Raw genomic sequence first — 12,383 nt, forward strand, 5'->3', positions numbered from 1 at the left:
GAGTAGGGAAGACTGAGAAGTAGATGGATTACAATTTTGTATATTGGGAAAGCTTCACTAATAAGATGGTATTTGAGCAGATCTGAAGCAAGTTGGTTACAGAAAATATAAGAGTCAAGTCACAGTAAAAATGAATGATGACCAAGTTTCTCTAATTTTTCCTTGGAGTTGTTTTTCTTCTTCTTTTTGTTAAAAGCACACTTTTTTGATGAGGAAGACTGGCCCTGAGCTAATCTGATGCCATTCTTCTTTTTTTTTTTTTCTCCCCAAAGCCCCAGCATAGTTGTATATCCTAGTTGTAGGTCATTCTAGTTCTTCTATGTGGGACGCCGCCACAGCATGGCCTGATGAGCAGTCTGTAGGTCTGCACCCAGGATCCGAACCAGCGGACCCCAGGCCACGGAAGAGGAGTGTGGGAACTTAACCGCTATGCCATGGGGCCAGCCCCTCCTTGGTATTTTTAAGTTCTGAATAAATCTAATTGACATGCTCTCTTAATTGCACTACTTGCTATCTCAATGTTTTCAAAGTGTTTTCTCTGGACCTAGTTTAGAATCAAGTGGGATGCTTATTAAGAGTATAGATTCCTTGGCTCTACAAATTTTGAAATTGGGGCTAAACTCAGGGACATGCATTCTAATAACTGCTCCCTCCACTCTTCACGATTTTTATCCACATCAAATTTGGAGAAGCACTGCTTAAGACACATGCAGCAGAAATAAGGTTACTTTACTCCGTTTTTCTTCAAACTTTCAAATGCTTAGTGCTCACGTGCCATAGTAAATTCTGAATCCAGAAACCTCTTAACTTTCTTGTACCTTTCAGAGTCTTCTTGAAACAAAAATATTCTCTTGTCTGAGAGGCAGCGTAAGCACAGAGACAAAGCATCTGAGGACATGAGGAGGCAGTGACTTCATCGTAATATTTCAGCATTTCCAATGCTCTGACTCAGATGTCCCAGATGCTTCTTACTGTCATGTCTTCTAGCGAACTGTGCATTAACTTCTTGAATGTGTATGGGAGAAAGATCGTTCAGCTAGCACTACACTGCCTCTCTTTAATTTTCTACATTTTAGACCTAAAGACATTACATTGAAATGACCTGGATTTTGCTAAGCTTACACTACCTTTTTCCCCCCACCAAGTTTAATTATAGTTATTATATAACTGCACAAATAGATTTTGGGAATTCCTTGAGAACACTTCCAAAATGAATGACCTGACCCGCAGAAGATTAATTTATATCTTATAATTCTAATACTACTTGAGAAAAGACATATTAAAAAAACTCTCGGGAATGCATGTTGGGGGAAGTAATATCTTAGTAGACGTAAACTTTTCTACAGTCAAATCTGCACACTGAAAGCTGAGCACTGAGAGGGAACCCCCTCTGGGTTGTGTTCTTAACATATAGACAACTCCATAGTCCCTGAATGTGTAATACATCACCAAGGGATGGTGCAGTTGAAAAAGGTACAACATGAAACTCAACAACAGGAAATAGTCTGTTGAATGTTCTCCAAACCTCTTCTCAAGGTTGTGGTAAGAACTGTTCTGTAGTTTAGTATTCTTAAAAGATTGTTAAAAAGAGCTAAATCTAGGGCTGTCATTTTTGTTGAGGGGGTGGCTGACACAGACTTCAAGTCTAAAGAGCCTCATTGAAAACGCAATACTGTATTCTTACTGAATAGGAGTATGGAGACTCGGAATTTTTGAATGGATTTACAAAGGTTCTATGGAAAGCATTACATGGAGAACCATTCAAATCAAGGAGACAGAAAAGATAGAGTTGGCTGTAGCTAAAGCAGAATGATATAAAGGGCACTGAAGTGAGAAATGCAGAATACTGTCTCATCAGGATGAGTCATATTCATGTTACACAGCTCTTCTCGAGGCTCTGGCAGTTATTTAATTGGGCACATATTTAATTCAGCTCCTGCTATGTGTTATTCCCTAGGCCACATTAACCAGAGGACGTTACTCTTGTGGATGTGATAAGAGCTTGCTTCTCTAATTTCTGAGCTATATCACTAACCTGAATGTACATTATTTCCTGATAAACACTTTCTATTTGACATATGGGAAGCAGTAAAAAGTAGAACCACTGTCGGGAATTATTTAATTGTGTATCCTTCAAGAAAAACCATTGCCTCCAGAGAGGGGCAATGCCTTAGGGTGGTTTATTTTACCCATATATGATTACATCATCTCCAACAATGCCTGCACAGAAATCTCGTGCACCTCTCAACAAACAAATGGGTGAAAACTCTCCAAGTGTTTCCTTTGTGTTGAAGTGGCAAATAACTTTAACAAACAAATACTTCCATAACTGGATTCCATACAGATACAGCATAAAGCTTAGGTATTTTCTTTTCATACTCAAGAGGATATAATAACGTGTCACAATCATACGTTAATGGGGCTGTAGCAGAGACAAGGGCTGGCAGGGGTGTTTGCACTGCTCAAGTCTATCAGCCACCAGCAGGGAAGTTTTGCTAAGTTATACTCTTATACTGCACTGCTGTCTCGTGGCATCCTCAATTTTCCTTAATACCCACCCCCACCACTTTACACTGGCCATTCTCACTGTCTGGCGATTCCTTTCACCAGGTTCCCAAGTGCTGGTATGATAATCAGCAGAACAAAATGTAATATCTAGTTGCTGACTGATTTTCACCGAATAATGTACCATTAGCATTGTAGTGTATCTGATTCTAAATGGCACTATTCGTGGATAAGTTTATATTATTTTCATAATCTCAAAATTCATTTTGCAACTCTCCAATGCAGGGCTGTTAGTTTTCTATTGCCGCTGTAACAAACTACCACAAACCTAGCAGCACAGAACAACGCAAATTTACTATCTCTCAGCCTCTATAAGTCAGAAGTCTGGTGAGCTCAGCTGGGGCTCCACTCTAGAGATTCGCAAGGCTGAGATCAAAGTGGTGGCAGGACTGCGCTCCTTTCTGGATGACCTGGGAATGAGTCCACGTCCAGGCTCCTCCAGGTTTCAGGAGAATTCAGTTCATTGCAGTGGTAAGAGTGAGATCCAAACTTCCTTCCTTGTTGACAGCCAGAGGTTGTTTTCAGCTTTGAAAGCCTGCTCATATCCCTTGGCTTGTGGCCTCCTCCCTTCATCTTCAAAGTCAGCAACGGCAGGTTGAGTCCTTCTCACGTTACATCTCTCTGACCACAGCCAGGAAAGGTTCTACACTTTTAATGCTCATGTGATTAAATTGGACCTACTCAGATAATCCAGGATAATTTCCCTGGAGCTCAATATCCTTACCCTTCATCACCTCTGCAAAGTCCCTTTTGGCATGTAACATGACATATTCACAGGTCCTGGGGGTTAGGATGAGGACATCTCTATGGGGCCATTATTCTGTTTACCATACAGGAGTTGACAACCCAATAGTCCTGAGGCCAAATATGGTTGGCTACCTATTTTTTTAAATACGAATTTATTGGAACAGAGCCACACCCATTTGTTGATACATCATCTAGGGTCACTTTCACACAACAAAAGCATGGTTGAGTAGATGTGAGAGAGACCACTATGGCTCACACACCTAAAATACTATCTGACTCAACTGAAAATGTTTGCTGACCCCTGCTCCAACAGCATAATTACTCTAAAATATTCTTGAAGAATATCAATTATGTATTATGAATAAAAATAAATGGAACTTGAAAAAGTGAGAAAGATGCTTACCCAAGTTTAGGAATGCAGGATATAACTAAAAAACTGTAGCTAGAGAACAATTTCTGTCTCAGTTTCAGCTGTTGGCAGAGCCATCAATCTGCCTCTTTAGTTAGCATTTCAAGACTCTCCCATAAAAATTACCAAGAGCTTTAAGCAGGCTGGCCGTCAGAAATTTCTTCCAAATGGACAAAAGCCAGGGCAGAACAGTAATTAAAAAGTAAAAAGATACAACACCCCTTTGTAAAAATTACATATGCATAGACCGTACTTCTTTAAGCTCTGCCAAGTGATTTTTAATTCCTTAGGTTGTTATCAGCCTTTGATATTCATGAAAATATCCACTGATGAATGCTAGACTCTCTCTTCATTGTCTCTCACACTTATCTAATGGTAGCAAGCATATTCATTACATCTTCCATTGTGTTTCCACTATGATTTACAAAGGCCATGGCTCATGATTAATTTTTAGGTTATACACAGAAAACAAACAACTTAATTTGCTAGCTTGATCCTGTTAGTATGCAAGCAAATATGGCAAAGAAAACAAAACCCACAAGCCTGAATTCCCATGGCAGCTTTAACAAATATCACCAATTTGAGAACTACAAATAAACCTCATGCATTTTTCTCAATCTTGAGAGACAGCAGGTTCAACCTGCCCAGACCATTAGAGCTGTTGCTCAGTGGAAGAAAGAAAAAGAAAGACGAGACTAGACTGCAGAGACTGCAGGCCAGCAGAGTCCAGTCCATCCTTCCACTAGAGATGGAACTACATAAAGACTTCTTCTTTGGGGAAAAAAATGCATTTTCAGGCTTGCAAAGTTGACAGAGCACGAGATGACTAAAATGCATTTATTTTTTTATTCTTCTAACTCATCTTTAAAGATAGGGATGTTACCCGCCTTGGAACATCACAGCAGACTCAGACCTATCAGACCCATGGCATCCTAAAGGTGGGGGGGGTGTGTGTGCGTGCGAGGGTGTGTTTGCGTGCATGTATGTGTGTGTATACATACAGGTCCATTCTACTGTACTTTTTTAGGTCTCAATAATTACTTTCAATAAAATTATTAACTTTCCTTACTCATTAGAGAGTCTAACAACATTGATAAATATAAATGTCACACTGAAGAAACCTTAAGTAATATGGCAAACAAAATTATTTTTCTGGGAAAAGAAAACTTGATATTTCTTAAAAGAAAGCAATTCCTATGCCTAAGCATGAAGGACCACAAATTCTGACTCCATAGGTCATGACTACAAAGCCATAAGCCCAAAAAACTGAATTAGGAATAGCATCTTACTCCTTAATGACTTATGAGCTGGTTAAAACTGCAATTGGCTTTGCTAAACACAATTTGAATTTCAAGATCCCATATTCTATTACCTATTCCTGCCAGTTCCCCAGGGCCTTATTACAGTTAACATACTTTAAATGCTATTTGTTAAAAAGCTTTTTAAAAGAACACATTTCGTTTAGAAAATGTTAACAGGCTTTTCCCTAGACTCATTATAACTATTAATTCCCATTCTTCATTTTTTTTCCCCCACACAGTATATGAAACAGATATAATCTGCAAGTCATTATTCTTTTCTGAGCTCAGGAAAGTACAGCAGATACTTTTTATATAAGAAAACAGGTGAAAGTAGACAGACTTGATATTAGAAATATGTCATATCTAAAACAGTTCAATTTTGAAGGCAATAACAATAATTATATATATATATATAGTTATAGTTATAATGAAGTTTCAGCTTGTTCTAATCAACTTCAATTTTCATGTTTAAGATGTATCTTTTCTTCACATTTTAGTGAAGACTATTAGACTTCAGTATAGGCCCTTTTGGTTCTCTCTTCAATGGAAATAAATTAAAATCAGTATATAGAACATATCTTTATAGGACTGGTAATGAATATTAAGATACTCAATAAATAAGTCATACATTCTTTCCTTCAGTGATGAATAAAATATTTTACAAAATCTAACTTGGATGGTAAGTTTAAATACAACAGGCATTAGAAATTCAAAAACAGTCGAGCAGGAAGGACTGTGTGAACTCTTCTGACGACAGTGGGATAGGTGTTTATAAAACAGAGCGAAGAAATGAGGGGTTGAGCAGTCCTGAGAGGCCGCACTGCGTGGCTGTTACTGGGGTGGCCTCTGAGGACAGCACGGGCGGGCAGTTCAAGTGAGGACAGGACAGAAGTGAGGGAGAAAATTTCACGGCATTTTCTTCTCCAGTGTGAACTCTTCTTCTTTCCCTCCTCCCTCTGCCCCCTTTCTGTAACAGATTTGTCTATATCCTCTTAAATCTAGGCCTTCCAGAGTGGAGATAGCATTGCTTTGGGAATCTGGTCAACTCACTCAAAATATGGAAAGACAGAATTAATTCTAAGTGACTTGTGACAATTACCTCACCATTCTTACATTCTGACTTTCATTGCCACTCCAGGATCTAGCTGGCACTGAGTAAAATTTATTGAGTATACCCTCTGGTTTCTATATGTAGAATTGTTTTTTTCTGAAGACAGTTTATCTCTTTTGTAAACTGGCTAACAAAATATACCCCCAGAAGAGAAAAGTTTGGCTCCAAGCTTAAATCTGTCATTTCAAGTAGTTTTGCTGAATTGAAATAATGAGACTGTTTCATTAACACTATTATTGAGGTTACTGTTTCTTCAACTTATGAAAAAAAAAGTCATCTAATTAACATGTTCGTTAAACACTGCCATCTTTATCTTTATTTAGGATGTTCGCGAATGTCCATTTACAGGAATGTATTCTCCATAGGAACATGGTACATCCTGACACTGTAGGGCTTTCCCAGTGAGCAGTGCACAGAATCCCTCTCTCTCCCTATCTTTCACCAGTGCATATAGCTGGATAGACATTACCATGACAACAATAAAAACAAATAAGAAAATAAATATTTTTATAATGAATTTTGAACACACTAAGAAATAAGTTCCCTACTCAAAAGCAGTGTTAAAAGTATCTCCCAGTTTTCAGCGTGGTGATGAGGTCAGGGCTAGTCTAAGGTGTGAGGAAGTAGATATTGTAGAAATAAAAAACATTCTCGAAGTTAGACACAGCCAGTATGGTTAAATTTCGGCAAAAGTAGGAAAAGACCTAATAGTTTAAGTATTAACTGTGATGTTTAAAAGCTATTGCTGAGAGATTTGCAATTTTCATTAAATGAATTAGGAAAGCTGAAACACCTTAGTCAAAGTGTTTCACAGGGAAGATAATTGTTATTTTTTATAAAACCCAGGCTGCCTTCTTTGGGAAATCAGAAATTATAAAATAGCAGAAAATACATAGGTTTTGTAAACCACAGGATGTGAGTTTAAATTCCATATGCCATTCACTAAGTATATCAAATTGGGAAGATGACAATCACTTTGTGTTTCCATTATTTGTATGTAAAGGTCAACTTCATAGAAACTTTTCAAGGAATTAAAAAAAAAAAAGCAACTATGTACATACAACACTTGAGACTGGCTTAAACTTTACTATAGGAATCATGAAAGTACAGTTAGGAAAGCCTCAATAGGAATCACATTCCTTGCCCCTACTCATCAATGATTTAAGTACTTAATGCGAGTCTGTAATGGATAAGTAGATATTTTAAATTTCTACATAAGGACTGAACAAGACCGGAAGAACTTCAGTGGCAGTTGGATGGATTTAAGAAAGGGTTCTTGTTGTTCTGGAATGGAAGGTTCAGATTTAGATCACTGGGGCGCCCAGGTATTTATAAGGAAACTTCTCTGCCCCTCGAGTTGGCACTTTTAAATGCCACCACACCCATTCTCCCACCCTGGAGATCACCACTGCCCTTTGCATTGCATCTAGAGCTTCTATTACTGCAGGCATCTTAAATCTATTTACATGGCAGTCTTCCCACCACTGGTGAGACAGGGTCTTATTCATCTTGATCTCCCTCATTGCCTAGCTCAGAGCCCAATAAAGATGTGTATACTGATAAACAATTTATTAACTATTATCTTGGATAAATTAAAGAGAGTTTTATTACAAACAAAAATATAGGATTTCATTCCTATCTAATATACTTCTTCATAACAAATTAACTCATTTGCAACTCTAAAAATATGTTCTGGTCTTATCAGTCAAAAGGATGACTGTTAACCTTCTTTAGAAGGTCAATTCCATAAGCAGCTCAATGCCAAGTAGACGATACTTACATTAGCCAAATGGGCCAGTTCTATCTCCAGGAACGAATCAGTTGTTTTGGGTTCAGGCCTTATTGTGACCACGATGATTTTGGAATTAACGACAGTATAATTTCTGAAACAGAGTAATTATGATTAAAAGGAGGAAGGATTGGTGACAAATATGAATTCCTACTGCTCAATACACGTTGGGATGGCACGTTACATAAAAGATTCCTAAGCAAATACATAGAAACACTGAGCAAATAGATTGAAAACACGATACTAAAGGAAAATTCATGGAAGGATACAGTTTATTTTTTGTTATAAACAAACTCTATCTGGAACTAGAAAATTTTGGAGGGAAAAGCTATTGCTGAATGTGACCATTTTAGATGCAGGCAAGATGAAAGCAACAGCACTGACAAGCTTTCCAAAACTTAAATCTGCTTCCTCTCCAAGAGAGATGGATTGTGAATTTAAACCTTCAGGCAATCTTTAAATGAATATAATCCATTTATCTCAAGATGGGCCTAGTAGTTTTGTTCCTCAGGAGACCAAATCTTGCAAAGTGCTATCTTAGCGTTTTTCAGACTATCTCAAAATTCATTAAGAAGAATGATTGGAATGTGGAATAGCATGAAAGCAAGTAGAGTTTAAACATAAATAAATGCTATTGCTAATTATTGATCATCATTCATTTCAGCAAGAGATTTACAGGCCACCTCCTTATCTCAATATGCTCCATGTAAGGAACACTTTTGCCTTTTGAAATATCTTACCACAGTTTGCTCACAAAAAGGTTTTAAATATAGTCATATTTAAAGAAAACACCAAAATTATCCATAAATATAAATATGTAAAACTGAATCAACTCTTTCGTGCACATACAGGTTTTCAACCAAAATGCATAAAATGCTACACATTACCTATTATTTAGAGATTTAAAGATTTTATTGTGCTTTTAGCTTCTAGAAGAAATACATGGAAACATATATATATATATATATATATATATATTTTTTTTTTTTTTTTGATCCTTCTTTTTTGTTTTGAAATAAACCAGCTGTTCTTCCACAGAGCATGTAATATTCTGGGGAATTCCTAACAGCTATCAAAGATAAAGTCATTTAATTTTTTGTGTCTTTTTTTGTTTTTTAAGGCATTATTCATAGGTAATAAAATTTACCAATTTTAAGTGGGCAGCCTAATGCTTTTGGTAACTGTATACGACCGTGCAAGCACCACCAAATCAAGACAGACAACACATCCTTCACCCTAAACAGTTTCCTCCAGCCTCTGTGATCCTCTCCCACTCACAGGCAGCCATGGACATGTTGTCAACTAAAATTACACCTTTTCTAGTACACCTCTGGTACACAGGCTTTTGTGCTTGACTTAATTTACTTAGCATAATGTTTTTGAGATTCACCCATTTTGCTTCTTTTTATAGCTAAATAATATTCCGTGGTGTGGATATAACACAATTTTTTATCTATTCATCAATTAAGCAATCAATCTTTGGATTTCTTCTGGTTTTTAGCCTTTATGAATAGTAGCTATTCATATTTGGCTATCACGAATAATTGGGATACATATTCTCTGCATGGACACATTTTCCTATGTCTTCAGTAAATATCTAGGAGTGGAATTGCTTGGTCATGGGGTAAAAGCATATTTAATTCTATAAGTTACTGCCACACTGTTTTCTAAAATAGCTGTACCATCAAAGTAGTATAATTCTAATATTGTAGAACAATGTTGAACCTCACATTCTTTGTGATAATGTTGTCTCTAAAGGGATGGTCTTTGCCACAAGATTTCACCAGAAAAGAATCCCAAGCTGTGCCATAGTTGGAAGAACTTACTAGATTTAATAGCAGAAGAACTATAAACATATTTTGAGTGGAATAACATTTTTTAACCCATCTTTCAAGTATTCAGTAATAACAAATTTTGAAACACTCAGGAAAATTCCTGGTCTCTAGCCTAACAGTAAATAGTAAAAAACAACAAAGAATAATTTTAAAAAATTTTTCCTAGCGGCAAAGTAGTAGCAAACAGAAAGAGCTGGTTAACTGTTCTTTATTTCATTTAATACTAAATGAGTCAATTGAAGATTATCTGCATTGAGAAGGACGTAAAACTAAGCTCTAAATGCCAAACTCCTTTTGCAAACTTCTCCTCCCCTGTTTCTCTGTGAGTAAAAGTGATCAGAGATGAAGTGAGAGTAGATAGAATTAACAAAGCTGTGAGGGGTGATTAATTATATTAGTAGATCTAACAGGATTCCCAGAGAATGACAACTTGTGTATGACTTGGAGTTGGAGAGAATGTCTGCCTGTCACCACAAAAACCTGTGGAGATTTCTCCCAGAGAATAATCACTCTGAGCACACAGATGCAAGTTCCTTTATTGGATTAGCCTGAATGTGTTTGAGTTCTGGTTTGGTTATCTGAAACAAAAACATTTACACATCACCCAAATTCAATCTGCCCATTTAGTCTCATTCTGTGTGTAATCCCTTCTCCTTGCCATAAAGAAAACCCAATGACTGCTAATATTAATTAATAAATGATAGTTAATTTTGATAGTTTACAGATATTTCATTTTATTTCTAAAGTTGCATAGGTGGATAATTACTGGAAAATATAGATGTGGGTATTCCAAACAAGAATTTGTAATTTTGTCAAGATATTTATGAAATTCTCTTTGTGTGTTTGGGCATGTGGGGATTTTGGCAAATGGAAAGTAAAGCAGCTAAGACAAGCAGACCTCTGCAGGGTATGTTACACTGTGTCAGCTTCATCAGCTACTCAACTGGCCTGGTAGACAAGATCCTAGGGAATGGAGTCTGCCTTACAGCTTTTGCTAAATCCATGTGTATTAACATATTTCGAATACAATTGGGAAGGGATGCATGTTAATGTATTTATGCAGATGGATGTGCTCATCACATTTATGTGAGTAATCCCCGCCACGTTGTGCCTCAACAGAGCAACACGTACCTGTCTCCATAGCATCCATTAATGCTATGTATGTCTCCTTCCACAAGATTATAAGCTCATTGAGGGCAAGATTTATATCTAGCATTTATAGAGACTCGCTTGCATTACTTTTGGCACATTCTAGTGCTCAGCATATGTTTGAATGTCTTATTAAATACATACATACTGAACAAAAATATCAAAATTTTGACCAAGTTAATTTAAAATGTAATGGCAATATCACAGTATTAAAACACTTAATGAAGGAAAAATAAGCAAATTTACATTATGCAATGGCTCTCTTTTTAAAAAGTGTATAATGTACAAAATTATCTTTAATTTATTCCATCAATTTATTCTAATTCGCATAAGCTAAGAGCTGGCTCCTTATATGCCATGTCAGGCTTTGTGATCTACTAATGCTTCCTGGCTGTGTACACATTTATATTCACTGCTAGGAAAGCAAATCTTACAGCCAAGTGGATTTCATCACTACAGTAATAAAGTTCTTTCCTGTCCTTGAGGTTTGTGCTAGTTGGTATCTAAAACATTAAAAAATGTGCAGAGCTATTCATTCAAAGGAGACTCAAGTTATTCTTCACAATTTTTACAAAGTTTTAGGGTGCTTAGGGTACCTGAACTACATCTTAAAGAGAGGAAAAAAGTGATGATAAAATGCACTGCAGCTGTTTACAAGAGACTCACTTTAGGTGACATACATAGGCTGAAGCTGAAAGATGGAAAACAATACTCAATGCAAATAGTAACCAAAAGAGAGCAGGGATGGCCATACTTTATCAGACAGAAGAAACTTTAAGTCAAAAACTGTAATAAGAGAGAAAAAAGGCATTATTTAATGATAAAAGGGCCAATTCACCAGGAAGATATAACAGTTATAAACACATATGTACCTAACAGTAGAGCACTCAAATATATGGAGCAAACATTGACAGAACTGAAGGGAGAAATAGATGGTAACACAATAACAGTAGGGTATTTTAATACCCTACTTTAATAATGGACAGGTCAACCAGATAGAAAATCAATAAGGAAACAGGGGATTTGAACAACACTATAGATCAGCCGGATGTAACAGACATATACAGAACATTCCATCCAACAACAGCAGAATATACATTCTTCTCCAGTGCACATGGAACATTCTCCAGGAGAGATCACAGGTTGGGCCACAAAAAAAGTCAGCAAATTTAAGAAGATTGAAATCATACCAAGTATCTTTTCCAACCACAGTGAAATGAAACTAGAAATCAGTAGCAAGAGAAAAACTGAAAAATTCACAAATATATGGAAATTAAACAATACACTCTTGAACAACCAATGGATCAAAGAAAAGATCACAAGAGAAATTAGAAAATACCTTGAGACAAATGAAAATGAAAACACAACATGCCAAAACTTATGGGATGCAGCAAAAGTAGTACTAAGGAGGAAGTATTTTGGGGTAAATGTCTACCTAGAAAAAGAAGAAAGATCTCAAATCAGCAACCTAACTTAA

General features: G+C 36.6%; 1 protein-coding gene across 5 annotated transcripts in view; it reads right to left on the minus strand.

Annotated features, from left to right (window-relative positions):
* The window catches only part of ADGRB3 (adhesion G protein-coupled receptor B3), a 643,872-nt gene that overhangs the window by 264,153 nt on the left and 367,336 nt on the right, over nt 1-12,383 (minus strand). For all 5 annotated transcript variants that reach the window (XM_046638989.1, XM_046638988.1, XM_046638987.1 and 2 more), the window contains one exon: nt 7,914-8,016. In XM_046638989.1, the coding sequence (XP_046494945.1) occupies nt 7,914-8,016 (103 nt within the window). The remainder of the gene's footprint in view (nt 1-7,913; nt 8,017-12,383) is intronic.

Source organism: Equus quagga, chromosome 15 (genome assembly GCF_021613505.1).
Source record: "Equus quagga isolate Etosha38 chromosome 15, UCLA_HA_Equagga_1.0, whole genome shotgun sequence".
NCBI lineage: Eukaryota > Metazoa > Chordata > Mammalia > Perissodactyla > Equidae > Equus > Equus quagga.